This window comes from Glycine max, chromosome 6, assembly GCF_000004515.6.
Source record: "Glycine max cultivar Williams 82 chromosome 6, Glycine_max_v4.0, whole genome shotgun sequence".
Taxonomy (NCBI): domain Eukaryota; kingdom Viridiplantae; phylum Streptophyta; class Magnoliopsida; order Fabales; family Fabaceae; genus Glycine; species Glycine max.
This window is the reverse complement of record NC_038242.2, coordinates 4,823,145-4,843,166: the sequence shown is the minus strand read 5'-3', so window position 1 is coordinate 4,843,166 and position 20,022 is coordinate 4,823,145. Positions and strand designations below refer to the sequence as shown.

General features: G+C 30.3%; 2 protein-coding genes across 2 annotated transcripts; one reads left to right on the top strand and one right to left on the bottom strand.

The window, feature by feature from the left end:
* The first annotated feature begins 8,379 nt into the window (after positions 1–8,379).
* LOC100783731 (uncharacterized) lies at positions 8,380–9,943 on the top strand. The gene has a single exon (XM_003527731.5). It carries the CDS (start codon positions 8,552–8,554, stop codon positions 9,551–9,553), a length of 1,002 nt encoding a protein of 333 aa, XP_003527779.1. The 5' UTR covers positions 8,380–8,551; the 3' UTR covers positions 9,554–9,943.
* A 6,912-nt stretch (positions 9,944–16,855) lies between these two features.
* LOC100306675 (deSI-like protein At4g17486) lies at positions 16,856–18,949 on the bottom strand. Its single transcript, XM_003526175.5, has 3 exons — positions 18,598–18,949; positions 18,104–18,391; positions 16,856–17,315 (listed from the first exon to the last, which is right to left on the bottom strand). Exons 1-3 carry the CDS (start codon positions 18,734–18,736, stop codon positions 17,068–17,070), a joined length of 675 nt encoding a protein of 224 aa, XP_003526223.1. The 5' UTR covers positions 18,737–18,949; the 3' UTR covers positions 16,856–17,067.
* Between the last annotated feature and the right edge of the window lie 1,073 nt (positions 18,950–20,022).

The window sequence follows — 20,022 nt, the reverse complement described above, 5'->3', positions numbered from 1 at the left end:
GATTGACAGAATGACCAGTGTTTTATATACCTCATTTATTCATTACTAATTAAACTTAAAGCTCCTCAATCACGATGCAAAAGTTTCTTCACTTAAAAATTAAATGTTGTTGTAATCGCTTTAAACAATTTCTCATTTTCTAATTGAAACCACCCAATAATCAATTTTCAATGGATTGTCATTTTTAAGTCTTCATGTTAGCGTAGTGTTCCTTATCTCATCGTAAATGTACTTCTCAAAATTACTTCGTTGAAATCATCTCATGCTCTAATTAAAAATAATTTTTGAATATTGTTTTTTTTATGCACCTGACAAACACTCGTCCTTTATATTTATCTCTTTTTTATCGCATCTTATTATCTATAATATCTATAGATAATAAGATGCGATAAAATAATAGCTTAAAACCTAATCCGACTTTGGAGCCAGCCCGTGTAAAATAATAGCTTAAATTGCGTGGGGTATATGTTGAAACATGAAGATCATTTTAAAAATAATTATTGGAGTATTATTTAGTGGTTTATAAATTAGTCTTCGAGTAAAATGTATAGGTAGTTATGATTAATAAGCGTAATTACTCATTATGTAATGTGTAAAATCATAATTACTCATGTGTGCCTATGGAATACCTGAATATAAAACGTTTGAAATAAATAAAATGATAAACACGTGTTATCCAATGATTTACGTGCGAAGAAAAAATACAATGAACATGTTAGGAAACCATACGTGCATGTAACTATCATTAGCATTTAGTATTTTAGTATTTACTCATCTCCGATGGTTTCGTCGTAATAGACTTCCCATACAATACGCACAAGAGATTTGTACTTTCAAGACCCAAAGCAGTGCACTCAACGTTGGGCCATTATATCGAATGAGCAAACATAAAGCCCACTCACTTACAGGCCTGAACTCGGGGAAAATCTATTACTTATTAAACCGGTAGTATTATTTAGCACACTCTCGACTGTTGCTTCCTCCACTTTTTATTATATTTCCATTTTGAAATAAACTTTTTATAATCCAATGGGAAGAACAGAAGGTTTTACCCCACACTCTTTTAAGAAAAATACACATGACCAACAAAATTAGACCATTTCTCTTCATTACTTAAAATTTATTAAAAATTATAAAATTAAAAAAAAAAGTTATCAAATAAGACATAAGATCAACAAAAATTGGAATTTTTTTAATTAATATGGGTGTGTGTTAAAAAAATGCTTAAATCTTTACCTCTTATGATTTGATCATGTGATTAAGATTCATGTCTCTTACTCGTTCAAAATAAAATTCATCACACTTAATCTTAACCTTAACCTTTTTATGATTTTATCATATAATTTTATAATTATACAATAATTATTTATACTTTTAAATATGAAATAAACATTTAAACAGACTAATGAAGCAAACCTAACTTATATAAAATCAACTCCAAGCCTAAAAAATAAAATTGTGACGGATAACATGCCTAATCTAGTTCATTTTCATCTTTCATGAGAGAAATTTTCAATAGATAAAATAGGTAAGGAATTGATTTTTTATTTTATTTTCCTAAAGTCCAAAACTATATCGAATAATGATGCTAATTGCAAATACCAAATTCAGGGATTATTGAAAGCTAAATAATATCGTTTGACACGTATACTTGCCACACGTGAAATATTCTATATTAGATATAATTAATTGACTTAAACTTATGTCAAAGACTAAATTAATTAATAAGTATATGAATCATTATAGATTAAATTTATTTTTTCACATTGTCTAAGACTAATTTAAAATAGTGACGGAAACGCTGGCTCATTTTTTTTAAAAAAATAATTAAATTGATGTTTTACTTTTGGTTTTCTTAATTAAACAAAAAAAAAAAGTTAGTCAAATACCAAGAAGGACCTTGGTTTTTCAAAACAGAGAAATAGTTTTGTGTCCTTATATGCATGAGGTATCCGTGCTATTATTGAATTGAATCTTTAGCTAACTTCATCTGAATTAGGGCCGCTTATAGACCCACATGGACAATTCACACGCGTGGTCAATTAATCAGGTCAAACAAAATACTCCGCTCAATATACAGTTTCTTTAATTCTATTTTATAACAATAGAAATCATTCACGCGTTTACTTTGACTGTTGGTCTTCTTTGTATACTTCCTCTTTTTTCTTATTATTTATCTTTTAAGGTAGTATATTCTTTTTTAAAAAAAATGAATAACATGAATTATAATTATAAAAAACTTTTTTTTATAAAAAAAATAGCATGTAGTTATTAATTCATTTAAGTATTTAGGCAAAATATTAATAAATGAGCGTAGTGTTGAAAAAAATTAATACTTTCTTAAAGATGAACATTATTTAGATATATAATATGGTGGATTCTACGGTATATGAGAATCGAAAGAAAAAAAAAATTGAAGACTTGTATCAAGGATTTTAGATGTTTAATCGACAAGAATATGTAAAACTTTTCAATTTTGAAGGCCATAATATATCAATAAACGTTCAATTGAATATTAATATCATTTGCATCTATACTTATGCTTGAATTAAGACTTAGCAATTTATTTACAGAAATTCGTAGCTGGTTACACACCATCTAAATGTAGGCTTGTGTTTATACGTGGTTTCGATAAATTATTTTTTATTCTAAGTATTTTAATGGTGATACATAAGTTTAGATAGAAGATTTTGAAGTTTACATTCAACTCAAACAACGTTTTGTAAGTGAAGATGATTAGGGTTAAAAGATTAGAGTTCAGACTTCAGAGTGATTTAGTGATGAAAGATGTTACAATTTAGACTATTAAACTTATGTTTAGTTAGATTTGTTAATTTAAATAGTTGTAATTAACATTCTTAAAAAAGTGGTTTGATTAATCAAGGATTAATTTAAAAAACAAAAGTTTTTTTTGACTAATGAGAAGACAAATAACATAACAATTTTTTTGGTTAAAAAACCCACATCATCAAAACTCCCATAATTTTTGGAGGTAACATAAAAACTCTCTAATTTGTATGATTTTTTTAGGAGCTCTAATTTATATGATCATTTTAGATTAGTGTATTAATTAACTTCCTAATCTTTTCTTTTCATTCCATGCTCATCCACCATCTCTCTTACTTCTTCACACCACATAAGCCAAATCACGATCAGTTGTCACCGCCTCCATTGTTCACCGTGCATGTCTAATGGCCATTGCATGTTATCCAACAGTTTCTTCAATTCGTTCATTTCTCACAACATGCTACAACCTAGTGTAGTGATTTGTGATTGGATATTTGACAATGTAATACGAGTTGTGACAAAAAAAATTCTGAGTTTTAAAAGTAGCTACAGGATCATGTTGTCATCATCTCACGGTCCAAATTTTCTATAGTTATATTCTATTTCACTATTTAATTATAAAAATTATTTTTCAGCGTTAAATTCATAAAATTAACATGTCATTTATTTCCATCTCACTCACTCCTAACTACCTATGAAAAGCATTTTGTCTGATTTTAAAACTAAAATTAATATTATTTTGTATACGAATATATAAGTATCTTCATATTTTGACAATCTCGTGCGGTACGGTGGTGATTTGATCTGAAAAGGTGCGTGGCAATTCACACTTCCACGTGACTAGTCGTGGTTTGTTTCATTGTACTGTTTTATGGAAGCTCAATTCCTTCCATTCATATCATGAGGTTGAAAAGAAGCATGACTTCTGTGCTGGATATTAATTAACGGTGCTGCAAGGTGAACAACCATTTTGAGTTTTTTTTTCTTTTAATTTTCTGTTTTTGCGAAAAATGAAGGAATCAATAGTTTTACATTTGTATTTCGATATGTTATGGATTGATTTTCAATTCTGGGAGATTTAGTTTAATTTAGGTTACTTTAAAGCATTTCATAACACACACAAGGTTTTACATAAATTTGTCATATTCTTTGATTAGTAGAACTTAATTATTGGTTAAATCAGTAACTAGATATTTTACACTAATAACATATATATTTTTTTTTAAATGTACACTAGCTAATAACATAGTTATTATCAATATATGCATGTGTTCTCAAATATTGGCCTACGGATAATGGAAAATATAGAGAATTATATTTGTGAAAGTGGCTTTAACGGGAAAACCAGTCTTGTTCAAAGTACAATATTAAACCCATCATCTGAATTACAATCATAGACTCGGAGCTTATCCTTTTTCCCCTTCCCAACAAAAAAAAAAAAATAGTACTGAAGGACTGTTAGATAAGTATACATACGACCAAATCAACAACTGTAACGGGGCTATAGATGTGCTCTCCCAGCATGAGAATCCAGTGTGACCCGCATATCGAAATCAACAAATAACCGTGTCCACAGTTTGTTTGATTAATTTCTCTAATTTGCAAAGAATTAAAAAGTGCCCACTAGGCCAGTGTGTGTATATAGTATGTATTTTCACATATTATCATGCACTAACAAAATGTAGAAGGGGGTGGCGGAACATCTTCCAATTAGAATGACCCACGCTAGTGACAAAATATTCTTCATTCGATCGCTATATCATGTTAAGGCTGTCTTCTTAGCCAGCTGGTTCATCTCTTCAGAACAACCGTTAGGTTTAACTGCAAACCACGGCTTCTATCATTACTAATCTATTGCTCCCTTCATGCTAGACAAAATTAATGAGGTTGGCTATCCATCCTTGTTTATGAAACTTACAGGAAACCACAAAGAGACTTCCATTTTTTTTTTCCATACTAGTTGTTGCCACTTAGAGGAGTTAACTAATATATGTGGAGAGTTAATTTATCTATATGTAGTAATCGAACATAAATATTAAAGATTTACCATAATTTATGCTATTCAACCTGATTTAGATTTTCTTAGTGAGAGTTAATTTATTCTTAATTTTGATTCTTTAATGTAGTTACATTCATGTCATGAATTTTCTTCTTATTTTTAATATATGAATGACACCTACATATGTTAATGGAGTATATATTAACCTTCAAGGGAACCAGTTCGTCTTGTCCAAATAATGGGTCAACGAGTAAAATTATGAAGCTACTAATTATCTCTGAGTAGTTGTACGTGCGTAAGTACCAGGTCTTGAGTCCCTAACCAAATTCAAATGCAATTTGCAACATTTACATTCGACGCTAATGCCATTATGTGGTATTCGTATGTTTGGGAGCAATGGAGTGCGATGGCTAGTAATTGGTAGATTGAAGGAAGAAATTTTAATTAAAGGTGCATGAAGGATGAAATAGGGAGATTCCAGTTTCATAGCTTTACATTATAAATTATTCAAGTTAAGTACCGATGGATTTTTTTGGTTTATGCAAGTATAGCTTCAAAACTCAAGATCACTAGTTTAGATAAAAAAATTCTTGCACCAGTTAATTCATTTATGTATTTGGTGATGATGAAATTTTCTTTTCACTCGAGTTTTGTCGGCCAAATTCAAAGATTAGTCCAAATTTATGGGGAAACATAAGATGGGTTGAGTGATCAGGAGAAAAGGAAAAATATGAATGAAGTCGCTGGTACATGTTAAATTTGGTTGTCCTCATGGATGAGATCATTGTACATGTTGAATGCATCTCCCATTATATGTTTTCTTTTGGAGTTTCCAATTTTTTCAAAATATTTATTATTTTATAAAAATCAATAAAATATAGTAATTATTTTTTTGCAATAATATTATCATCACTTGTTAGTATTTGACTTAAGTATTTTAATAAATTCACAATTTCATCATAATGATTTGCTTAATTAATGCTCTTTATTTTATATTATTTATCTTTTAAGATAATGTACACTTATAAAAATCAATAATTACACAAATTATTGTAACAATAATCATTTTTAACAAAATCACATTTATTAAAAGCATGGAAATTTAATTATTAATCTATTAAAATATTAATGTTTAGACAATTTAGTACTAAATAAAGATATTGTTAAAAAAATAATGAATATTTTAAAAAATATTTCAAATCAAATTAAAAGTGCCAAAAAAATAATAACATTATAACATGAGAAGGAAGATCTATATATTGTTATGGATTGTCATTGTTTCTGGTAGCTCTTGGCTCTTGCTAACCAATACCAGATTATAATCATTTTTCTAATAGGTTATAATGTTCCATATTTATGACATACCGATGTTGAGTTGAACCTATCGATTTGAAAATTGAAAGTAGTACCATTCACGTACACCTGTTTTGTTTCGCCACTGATTAAGGAACTGGGGACATATTCGTGGGTCACGTCTAATTTTGGTCTCCCCAATTTATGTAGACGAGTCTTTGTTTGTTTCTATCTTGCTGTAGAGTCACATTGAGTACACCCGTGAGAAACCAGGGTATGGCTCATATTTGTTAATTAAACAACATCTAATTCCAATCAATCACGGTCTTCTGTCGTTTCTCATCGCCAATGTATAATTTTTAATCCTGTAGCTAAAGCTTATCAGTCTTGGGCTTCCACCTGTGCCACTCTTCACATTAAAGGGAATTTGACTTTTTGAATAAATATGCATTGTCTTAAACGTTTCATAATTTGTTGATATAGTTTATTATGCTAACTCATTTAAAAGATATTAAAAAATTATATAAACTAAAACATCAATTATTGATTTTAGTTTATATAACGATTAGGATGATAATAATAATGGTAGGAACCAACAAAAAAGATAAAATAATTATTAAATAAGAAATAAAAATGAATATATTTTACTGTTTGGGTATTTTGTATCTAGAATGAGCATGATCCAATAAAAAAAAAAAAAAAAGTGAGCATGACTTCGATCCGATGAACTTGATTTGTCTTAAGGTTGATTTAATTTGGATGACTTAGGTTTTGACTTTTGAAATAAGATTTGATGTATTTTTTAAACACCATTTTGGGTTATACTCTGGGTCGGACCAACCTGATTTAGTGTCCTATATTTTTTTAAAAAGGTATAACTTTTTAGATAATTGTGTATTAATAATATTTTATTTAATAAATAAATTTTATTTAATATGATATTATATTTATAATGATACCATTTATTTTAAAATACATATTATAAAATATACCTTAATCTAAGTTTATATTTCTTTTATTGTAAGATTTAATTGTATATAGTGTTAATATTAATATATTATGTTAAAACATTAGATTGAACTAAATTTGTCCCACATTTTTTGGTTCTTAATCAAATTCGATTCAAATAAATGACCTAGTAAAAAAATTTCAGGCTAAGTAGGAATAATGAGAAATCTATCATAACCCGTTCCTCACTCACCCCTATTTGGTACTTAAAGAGGAAAAAAAAGAAAATGGTTTGATAGTTTATTATGTAAAAAAAAAAAATTTCCTGCCCATCTTCACTTGATTTATGTTATCCAATGATGTTTTTTTAAATCGAATATGGAACAGTTATATATGTTGTCTGCTATCATATTTTTTAGTAAATAAACTGAATCCTTATAATTTACTCTAGGTTTTTCATTTTAAAATTAAAGTCTTGAATATGTAATTGTATCACATACTTAAAAAAAATTGAAATTGAAGTTTAAATTTAAAATTATTAGTTAAACTCAAAATATTTTTATGCTAATTAATTCATGGGTTTGAAGTTTATTTTACCGTGTCTATGCACCTATAATAAAAAAAAATAATAGACTTGTATTTAATTAAGGGATTTTCTATTACGTGTCCATGAACACATGGTAAGAAGTAAAAAAATAAAATACTACTGTATTTTTTATTAAAAAACTATTTATTACATCTTAAACAGTACAAAAGTTATTCAATACTAGTACTTAATAGCTTATGACTAACCTTGCAATTATCAGCCAATTCAACTATTAGGTTAATTTTTCCAACCAATTAATTATTCTAACTCCTAAGCACAGCCTCGCGCAATATAAAATATCCATCGGCAGGTAGCGTGACTCTCATCTCATATATTTTTTGTCATTTTGTTGAAGGATTTTCTAATTTCCATCGTTAAACAATAATCAATTAATTCATCTATCCCTCACCAGCCAGCCAGGGCCGACAACACGAGATTTGCTTTTGTTTTTTTTTTCTTTTCTTTTTTTTCAAAGAAGTTAATAAAGTGTGAGTGATCAATTTCTATTGATCCAAACCCCCAGATTATACATGTAAATCATGATGTGAGATTATTTCAGTTTAATAAAAGGTTTTAAATTTAAGTCCTAATAAGTAGATATATTAAAAGAAAAATTTTATCATTCACAATAATTACAGTGTTTTGGTTGTAAAAAAAAATAAAAAAATCCAAATGATGGTTTTTACAAAAGGCCGTAATAGAGGAGAAGAAGAAGTTCCTTCCTAGGGTTAAAGGCTTTAAAGCTCTCCCTTTTAATAGCAGTAGTACATGCAAAAATGCAACTAGCCCCAAAGATGACGAGTGACAGAGTCTGGGTCTTCCTTTCCTAGTTCCCTTCCCCCTTCCATAAAAGCACCCCCGTCCCCCAAACCTCAAAAACCCACGACACCATAATTAACAAAGTGAACATTAGAACATACAAACAAATTCGAATTACAATGATGTCCTCATCCCCGTTCCCTTCCTGCTTCCGCCCCTCCCCCACCACCGAATCCCAGCCTCCTCCTCCCCCTCCGCCGCCTCACTCCACAATCTCCAACCTCACAATCTACCACACCGACACAGGTCCCGTGTCCCTAACATGGTCACGCTCCATTGTAGGACGCTCCCTCCACATTCAGCTCCACCAAAACCAAAACCCCTTAGATTCCCCACCCTACCCTAACCCCACCACCCTCTCCTTCCACCACCACATAAGACCCTTCCTCTTCTGGAAAAAACACGGTTCCAAAAAACTCGCCCCCGACACTTTCCTCTTCTGGAACCTCTCCAGAGCCAAATTCGGCGCCGCCCCAGAACCCCTCTCGGGCTTCTACGTCGCCCTCGTCGTCCACAACCACATGACCCTCCTCATCGGCGATTCCACCAAAGACGCGTTTTCCAAGTCCAAGGCCCGCCACCCTAACACGCCACAACTCCTCCTCCTAAAAAAAGAACACGTCTTCGCCGACAGGCTGTACACCACGCGCGCCACGTTCGGAGGCAAAGCGCGTGAGATTCAGATCGATTGCGGCTACCACGACCACTCCAGGCTCTGCTTCAGCGTGGACGGAGAGAAGGTGCTGCAGATTAAGCGGCTGAAGTGGAAGTTCAGAGGGAACGAGCGGGTCCAGGTTGACGGCGTGCACGTGCAAATCTCGTGGGATCTTTATAACTGGCTGTTTGATAAGAACAACAACAGCGCCGCCGACGCGCACGCCATTTTCATGTTTAAGTTCGAGGAGGACGAGGTTGAGGCGGTCGGGGATAGGAACAACGTTGTCGGACTGTGGAATTTGGGGGTTTCTGAATGGGGCAAGACTTGGTCCTCTTCTTCGCTCTCGTCTTCCGGTGGGTCTTTCGGTGGAAGCTCTTCGGTTTTGGAATGGTCCAGTGTGGAGGAGAATGAGTTGGTCGTTCCCGTTGGTTTCTCTTTGCTCGTTTACGCTTGGAAACGCTGAAGGGGTACTATTGGAATTTTGAATTGGTGTTTTCTTATGTTAAATGCTGCACTGCTAACTGATTAGAATTTAGGATACATGTGTGTGATATTTTCCCCCACTAACCCATTTGTTTCGTGGACATACATAATTAGAGGTTGCATAAGTCGAATTAGAATGTATAAGCATAAGCATGTGAGAATCTATTAGCGGATTCGAACTTGATAATTGATGTTTTACAGATTCTTCTTTTGGAAGTAGATGGGGCTCTGTTGTGATTCTTTTTTTCTCTTTGCACTCGGTATCTTGCTACCATGCAATGTAAATTCTTTTTTGTAACTCATTGTTTGCAGCCGAGAATCAAATTGATTCGGGCGTGATGAAACGAATTTGTTGTTAGTTTGATGTTAATTCGTGACTTTCTCAAGTCGAAAAAGTTCAGCTGTATTCTGTTCTCTTAGTTTTTTTCATCAGTTTACCACATGTGATTAATTGTGAAAAATGTTAACATTATACGAGGAAATTTGTCTCATTAAACAAAATTAACATTGTTTTAAGGATCTATTTGGTCACCTAGAAACATTTTACGGAATTAAAGTAAAACTTTTTTAAAATTAAGAGAACAAATATTTTAATTTATAAGCAAACAACAATTTGCTTATGATTGATTAATGGTAGTTATGCCATCTGGGTGTGCTGAGCAGTTGAGTTTTAATTGGAATAGTAGTGGTGGTGTGCATTCCAAGTGTTAGAGCAAATGGCATGTGAGGGTAGGACCGGTTCTTTTCTTCATTTTAGTCAGATGCATTGGCAAATATGGCAGGTAAGCTAATTGGTTGTAGGTGGTGTGGTGATAGTAGTAGCCCTTGTGTGACAGAAAGAAACAGTCAAGTTGGTTGACCTAGTCCACCAAGAATGAATTTATTCAATAGGTTAACATTAGTTGACAACTCAACCTAACCCAACCAATACAATACTGTTTTCTTTCAACTTTTCTGACCAAAGACCCTGTAGATGGGAAACTGTGGAAGGAGAATCAGTTGGACAGTTGCATCGCCTAACGGGCGTGGACCACTTTAGATAATGATTCTTGTTCTGTTAGTCTTTTAACACGAAAATAAAAAACAAATGCCTATCTGCCAGCGATTTTGTTGAGACTGGCTCAAACCTTTATTTTTTTACTTGGTCAATATTTATCAGTTTATATGAATTTCATTTGGTTACGTGGTCTATTATTTACAGATGATTAACGTTTGTAATTGGATAATCAAATCAGGATGTCCACGAATCTCTTCTGTCCATGGAACCTACACCTCGATATTCTTATCAGCGGAATTTTGTTCAACTTTACACCCGGTATCTGCTCCTACTTCAAATTTTGTTATTTTAGTGATCATTGATTTATAAATTAAATTTACAAATTTTAATTATTTAGTAAATTACAAATATTTGAATTGACAATTTTTTTTTTACAACATATCTAATAATAGACAACAAATGTGCATAATACAAATCGTATTGATATTGATGGCTCATTTTATCATTCAAATGTTTGCCAACAATGTTGCTATCCAAATAAAGTACTTTTGTTAACGTCCAGAGAGACTGAATTGATGCATATGCAAGTGCAATGTCTTCCCGTATATCAAATCTTGCGGATTTACGATATTTTGATCATTTTCCCTTCATGCATTATCTAATTCTGTATTGAAACATTTTCTTAGAAAAATAATAATAACTTCAATAGAAACATTTTATATATTTTTTCAAAACATTTTAATAAGAATTCATAGAGCAAGTTAGAAGGTAAAACTACTGTTAAATATTACTAATAAATTTTATGAAATATTTAACTTTGATGCTCACCACAAAAGATTTACATTTGTATTAATGTGCGGCTAAATGAATATGAATTTCTTTTTTGTGTACTGGAGATATTCTCTAGCTGATATTTTAACACATTATTAATGTTACTAAAATCATTAAAAAGATGCATTATTATAATATTAAGTTTCTACTCTATTTATTAATCGTGAGATACATAGGTCAAGGAAATATTTTTTTTATTAACAACTATTTCTTATACATAAAAAAATATAATACTTGTACTTTAATTTAATGGTTACATTCTTGGTTGGAGAATTAAACATTAATAATAAAATTAGTTCTAAAAGATAAAATGCCAATCACGCATTAATTCGTTAACTATTAAAGTTATATTTGCGGTTGCTAAACATGTATTTTTAATTTATCTGACTTAAAAAAAAACATGTATTTTATAATTAAATTAGTCCATGTATTTCACCAATCAAATTAGTTCATAAGATTTGTGATATGGAAATTAATCTGATTAAAATAAATTATATTTAAGAACCTTAAGCCCAATTTAACTTCATCATTTGAAAACTAATATGACCAATCCTATATCATTCCCTATATCTTTTCAAGACTATGTAATTTGACTATTTAGTCTTACAAAACACATTTATATGAAAATTAAATTCTTATATGTAATGAATTTGTTATGAAAAAAAAAAAGTTCACACCTTGAGCTGCATATGCCTTGAAAATAAATAAGTAAATGTGGTTGAAAAAAATAGATAAAAGTTTAAGAAGTTCTGCATGGCAAAGAGTTAACCATGGTTTTCTAAAATAGTGTTAAATGTGCGTCATTATTATTAGTTACAACTATGTTTATGTTTAGATTGTGTAAAGAGATAGGAAAAAATAGGTGAAGTTGTTTATCAAGAATCTATGACTTCATTCACATCAGGTTTGTCTTATATAAGATCTCACCTAGTCTAACTTATTTTTTTAAGAGTCAAATTTAAGCTTTTTAAAAAGTATATTTAAATAAAAAGTTTGAGTTTGAATTACAAAGTTAGATAATCCGGACATGTAGAGAAATATCTTCTTGTAGAGTGTTAAATGTTCATGCATGACATGGTTATTCGATAACTCACATGTACTCCTAGGCTACTTTATCAAGATTTGAATACTACCCCATGCATATAAGAATAAAAGAAGAAAAGCCATTACATTGCATGTGCATATCATTATTAGTGTTTCTGGCTAATGTGATTTTAGTGATTTGAATGCCATAAGTGTATTGTATTGTACCTGTATGAAATATGAATGATTTCATCCAAGACAGTTGGATTTGTTGGATATATGTGAAAATTACTATTGTGACTTGTAAAGCAATTAATATGATATCAAGATTAAGGGCATGAGAAGGGTTATCATTAGGATAGCGCTATGTGAGTCCTAATCATGATAAGTGTAAATGAAAAGATATTCTCACCCTATGTTACAGACGAATATGATTTTAATAAGAGAAATAAAATGATGTTATTAGTATCCTAAACTACTAATAACCTTAGACTTGATCTCGGTAGATAATTCTTATAAGTATCAAAGAAAATTTCTTATATAAAATGTGTTTTTGTTTTCTCATACGCATGTAACAAATTCAAATTCTCGCTCTTTGAAAGCGTGGAAATTCTTATAGTCACTTTGATTCTTATATATGTATCATACATCATTTTCATTTTCTTACATATGTGTACCATACTTTTATATCAAAATAATCAATATATTTCTTCTTGTTTAATTAAAAGATACTTTTACGTTCACTAATTTATATAATTAATACTGTTTTATTTTCAATTATCGTTAAGCATGATAGAGTATTTAATTACAAATTTCCATCAAAACTATCTCCCATAAATAATTTTTTAGGTTTTTCAAAATTAAAATTTCAAATATTTCACTTATATCTATAATTACTTGTGCAATACAAGAGATAATTGCAAGTTTTTATACATAAATAAATAGTTAGGTTTAAAAACAGCACAGAATATTTGGAAATATGCATCTACTTAGCTCATTAGTTAACACATTGTACCCTCACGATATTGTCATTGAATTAAAAAACGAAATAATAGAGTTTTATTAAAATCTGAAATTGTTTAAAGAATTTCCTTTACGCGTTAAAAACTTTGAAACGTCAACTTGTTAATTTGTGGAAGCCAGTTAAAGAGTAACAAACAGCCTTTATTTTGTTCTTTGCATTTCAAATATTTGGATACTTTTCACTTGGGCTAGAGTTTAGAAGGTAGGAAATAAGCATTGCACCTACATATTATAAAGTCAAAGTAGGAGTCATTTTTCATTTCAGATTTCAACTTTCATGCGTTTATAGCCCAAAGGACGATGCTTTCAGTTGCAAACTTGCAATCTTGTTTCCGTAGCAATGACTCAATATCTGAATATTATTACACCAAAAAACAGTTAATCTCGTTTGCTAATTATATAAAGCCGACTATTATGACTTCTCTTTTACCATTTGTTTGGATTATTTTCATAGCTACTCGCACCACAAAGAGAATTCTCAACAAATAAAAAGTGAAATGTTTCAAATATAAAAGGATAATAATTTAATGATATTAATATATTTTTCTATTCAAAATATTTGATTAATTAATATCCCTAAGACACTGATTTAAAAATCTAAAATATATATGCGTACTAATTTTAATTGTTGGCAAATGTGATTAATATGTGGTCCTCGAGTACGACTTATATCGACCAGCATTATTGTTGATGCAACATTTACGTTAAAAAAATCTTTACAGTTTACACCCTGGCAGGACTTTTGCACAACATTGCTAGATTATTCGTTACGCTATGAGCAACGGGCAAAGTGAATATTATATTGTGTTTAATGCATTTGATGATCAGATAGAGTAATAATGCAGATGATAATATTCTACTTCTATCCTAGTTGATCTAATTTTTTTTTCCAACGAAAGTATTTTCTTAGTCGACAACTAGATGTTTTTTTAAAATGTAGAAATTATTGAAATGATCTTTAACTTTCTCAACAAAGTCTTTTCTGCATATAATTAGTAATTGAACTTCAATCAACATACATGGAAGACTCAGTTATCAGTTTATTGTATAAAAATTTGTTAAGTATGGTATAGTATAGTGGGTTTGCTTGAATCCCAACTTACTCAATATTAGGATATTTGCTTCGATGTTTTTGTTGGGAATAAAATATTCCTTTCTCATTTTAATGTCTTCCTTCCCCTTCTTAGACTCTTTAATAGACTTTTTTTAATACTAATAATGTCATAAAGATAATAATTTGAAAATGAAATAAAAAATTTGTATTTGAAAAGTATTTATTACATTAAAAATATAAAAGCTATCTAATGTCTTTTTGTTAAAGGCGGAAGATTTAATAAGACGTATAAAATGTCTTTTAATTAATATTCTTAAATCTTAAAGTATCCTTAAGCAGGATCTTCCAATACTATAAAAAGTTTTTTTTAAGGATACTATAAAATGTTATGAAGTTCAAATCTTACTTTCAAATTTCAATACCTAGTTTGGTTGTGCATTAAGTTATCGTAGCACATATTTCGATGTAAAAAAATAAGATTAATTTAGACATATATTTCTATGGGGTTTAGCGAATGCAATTTTTTTCAGCTTTTCTCAATCTTTGTTTGCAACGAAATAATAATAAACCATATTTGTTGTAAATAAAAAATCTTATTTGTTTTATTTTATGAAGTATACTTTATAAAATACTGAATCTATTTAGTATTTGCATTTATTATGCAGTATTTTTCAAGATATAATTAACTTTAGTTTGACTTGTTTTACACTTATCCGACACGTATTCCTTTTAAATTTATGAAATGATGCTTTGATTTTAATATTGTGATTTGTAAATGTCAACAAGTGCAGCACGGAAATGAACAAAGTTTCAATATTACGTTGTTTGAGTAAAAGATAGTAATAGATGTTAATTTAAGGAGTAATAGATGAGATCGTACCGGTAAAGAATTCATATTTATTTGTGTATGAAAGTGAAAAAATTAAATATAGATTTTATAATTATATATGGATAATTAAGATTTAATATAAAAAAATTATATGATTTTTTAAGTGATAATATAATATTAATTTTTTTTAATTATATGATTTAAATTTAATTATCTCACTTTCATATAAATTATTTTTCTCTTATACAATATATCATCTATATATATAAAAGTGTGTTGGTATTATTTCAAAATTTTAGGAGGAAAAAGTGTAATATATAACTCAAGTGAGACTCTCTCAACATAGTTATAAAATAAAGTGAACTTTTTTTATGATGAAAAATGAGTTAGATTGTAAGAATTTATTTAGTGGTTATAAATATACTTACAGGTTACTTACTAAGAAGATTCTCATAAGTCACATCCATAAGAAGATCTAAACTTATATTATTGTGAGATATGAGTGTAATTCTTACCGGTTTGATGAAGCTTTCTTAATTTTAAAGTGAATTTTTTTAGCCACAGGGTAAACCTCAACAAAAACCCTTGCAGACGCTTAATGTACAAGTGATGAAAATGTTTTTCGGCCACAGGGTAAGAAACTGGACCCTGTGCATTCAAAAACGTACCATACACGCCCTTCCTAAATAAATGAATTAAAAAGTCAATGTTGGGGTTATTAGGAATTTAGGATAGCACGGATCCCAACATGCTTCATGAGGATCACATCCCGCTCGCCACTCTACTAGGCTATCTATACAATTTAAATTGTTTTTCTTTTGGCCTAATATCATAACAGTGATTCCTTTTGTACCTTTTTTTTTTTTTTTTTTGTCTCAATACACATTTCCTTTTTTATACATTCTGAATACAAAGGATTTATGAAAACTAATTTTTAAAACAGAAAAAAAAGGTCGGTAGTGTATTTAGAAAATATAAAGTGCAAAAAGAAACCTCCTGTCGGATCCTAAAATTAAAACATCACAAGCCCATGAATACACAAAGCCCAAATTCTCAAGCCCATATGTGAGGTGACCATATGGACTGTCTTTCAAAACACGATCCTAGCGTATCCGTACATCGGCACATCATTTTTTGCGAAATATTTTGATCTGAGAAGTTTATTCGTGTCCTTATAAAATTCAGGGACTATGTTATACGATATTAAAATTTGAGAACTAAAAATAAGATTGAATGAAAATATGTGAATTAAAAATATATTTTACCATAGATTTGCCATGTAGGATTGAATTGGGAGCCCTAAACAAACTCAGGAATATGAGTTCTAACAGCCCTCAACTCAGTATCACTCATTTTTGGACTTTAGGGTATGTTTGGTATAAAGGATAAAAATAATTTTTTTAAAAAATTAAAGGAAAATATAAAAGGTACGAGTCTAACAAAATAAAATACAAAATTTATCTCTAATATTTTTTTGTCTCCTTTCTCCCAAACACCCCATTAAATTTTCAAATACACGGCTAAATGCTACATCGACTATTGTAACATTAATCAAGATTCAAGAATACATAGTCCAAAAAATGTAGAAACAAAGGAACTTCCCATTTACTAAAGAAAGCATTTTACAACGAACAGAGACAAAACAAAGCAACCATTTTTCTTCCTTTTGCTTATCTTGGGTTGCTTACATAATTCTAAACCCCTATATTTCAGAACCTGAGTTTCTGTCAAAGCTTTTTACTTCACTGTTAAGGTTGAAGCTGAAGCAGCATTAATCAAAGATGAAGATGGAGGATGGCAATGCCTTTGGCTACTACTACTTTTAATTGCTGAACGTTGCGACGATGAAGGATTGGAGGAACCCTCGTACCTGCAGGACTGGCTTCTTATTTTCCTCTTTTCACCTTCTTGAACCCTGTCTGATGCAGCTTGTGAAACCTTTGTGTCATTTAGGCCAGGTGGGAGAACACAGTTGCACAGAAGACCTTCATGTAAAGGGACACAACTTAAAGAGTTAGGAGGAATATTTAATAGTTAATTTGGACTGGGAGGGCCCAAAAATCTTGTTTGCAAGGTGCACCATAGGAAGTTAGGAACATCAGTTTACATAACAGGTACATATTAAATGTGGAAAGAAAATTGTTGCCTAATCAAAATTTAAATATATCAGTAGATGCTTCAAGAGCATTCCTCTTGTCACTTTGTGCAAAGGGTATATCAGTAGATGAAAACCTCTATTACACAAACCACCAAGGTGAAACTCCATTTATAATTAGAAAACAACGCTAAAAGCACATATAGAACTGCATAAGAAGTTTTGTCCTTAAAAAAATATCATTACAAGCTTTTATTATTATATCAACAAAGTCAAAAAAGAAAAAAGAAAAAAGAAAAACATGTAAAGTCTAATTAAACAAGTTTTCGAAGTGAAACTTCAATTCTAAATGAAAAACATCATAAGCACGTATAGAACGGCGTCTAAGTTTTGTCTTTTTGTCCTTAAGAAAATATAATTACAAGCTTTATTAAATCTAACAAAGTTGAAAATTAAAAAAAAAAAATGTGAAGCCTAATTAATTTAGAACCTAGCAAGCAACAGGTATCAGAAGAAACAGATAATTCCAAACACAGCATTCAACAAAATGATAGCCACAAAATTGATAACCATTGGAGTTTCCAGTGGTGACAGGCGAAAAACCAACGAAAACAAACTATAAAAGACAAAAAAAAGTTAATTAACGACGAGAATACTATGATCCATCTATTCCCTTACCAAGTCGAGCAAGCCGGTTGACCCAACGAGGGATTGACTTTCCGGTCAATTTGAGACAAACATCGTTACAGAAATGGTTGCAATTCTTGGAAATGAGATGATAGGTGTTGCCGGAGTAATCCTGAGCCAGCTTCTCCATGAATGCTCGAACATCCTTCGGACCCAGATCTGTTGTTCCGATGAAAATTGACTTTCTGAAAGTGAACCCAGGGCAGTGTTTGGGTTGGACTTCGAAAATCCCCGTTGTGTCGTGCTCGTGCGCACCAAAACCATATTCCAATCCATGAACTACAGAAAAAATAAATAAATAAATTATCAACAGGGAAAGGAAATTGGGTTAAATAAAGTGAGAAGATTTGGAGATATAAGATAGGTCCAAATGGTTAAGGGAGAAGGAAAAGAAAGAAAGATGTGGATTGGAATCTTCCGTTAACAAAAACTAAAAACTAATATTTGCGGATAAAAAAGAAGTGTTGGGGTTGGTTGGTTAGTACCTTGAACCCCAGAATGGTAGACTCCAAGGCCAAGCCAATAGGCATAGCCGTTGATTGGGGTGAGATCATAGACGTTGAGGTGAACGGGAACTGTGCCAGGCTTGTTCTTGCGTGGCCCTGACACAAGCTTGCGCAGCATTATGGTGGAGGAAATAGAATTACAAGATTGAGAAGGAGAAGGTGCAAGTTGCAAGTAGAAAGAAAAAAGAGTGGTCCTTTTTAGTTTGGAAGAAAAGAAGAAGAATCTCTATGGCTGTGGGTGCAGCCTTGGCATCTATCGGCGGCCGAAAGTTCTTTTGTTTCACCCACCTTTCACTTTTTTATTTATTATAATTATTCTCATTCTAATTATCATTCTCTCTTTTTTATTTTTTTAACGTATAAATATGTCTAAATACTACTGCTACCACCTTAGCTCAGTTCTTATTTATAAATCCTAATTATTTACTTTATTAATATTAACAAAAGTAATTAATTTAATTTAATAGTAATAAATTTATATATTTTAAAAATACAATTATCAGTTTATTATTAATTTTTTTATCTTTTAAATACATGTTAATATAATCTCTCTTTTATTTAATTAGGATTTTTTTGTCTAAAAATAATTAATGGATTAAATCTAATGATTAATGCACAACCAAGTTTTTTATACACCCAAAAATAATTTTCATTTCTTTTCATATCAAATTATATTACTTATAAAGCTTATATTTTTTTCAGCTCTATCTGTCTCTTACTCTGTATTCATTAACATATTAGATATTCATGTATACTTTTTCTATATAAAATAAAAAAAAAAGTTTAAAAAGAATATTTTTATTAGAATGAATAAGGAAATGGTAAATGAAAAAATTGTTTATGAACTAACGATAAAATAGAAAAACTAATAGTAGTATATTATAAATTTAAATTTTACTTGTTTGAATTAAAAAAAAAAACGTATCTTTTGATTTTCTGAATGATTAAAAAATCATTCTTTTTTGTTTTCTCTAATGTAAATATTTTGAACAGTCTTAACGCTACTCTGTTGGCTCCCTGAAATCTGAACGAGGCGGTCAAAGCGCATGGTTATGGAAGTCAGAATAGAAACATGAGCAAAATTTGTAAGGCTGTTCCCTTGTTGTTCTACAACTGGTTTTGGAGACAGTTAAAAATCATTATCCAAGTCATCTCTGTTCCCTATGAATTCCTCAATATCTTCTTTATTCTCTTTTTTATAATCCCTATGAGGTATTGTAACTTTAACAACTTTTCTTTACTCCTTTCGTGTACCTCGGAAGGACCAAATTGCATATTTCAATGTTAAATATAATTTATTCTATTTTTTTAAAATAAAACTTTATCAGTACTGATTAATATAAAAGTGTATTTAAAAAGGAAAATGTTTTTGCTATTAAAGCTAATTAGTGTTCTTATCACGCT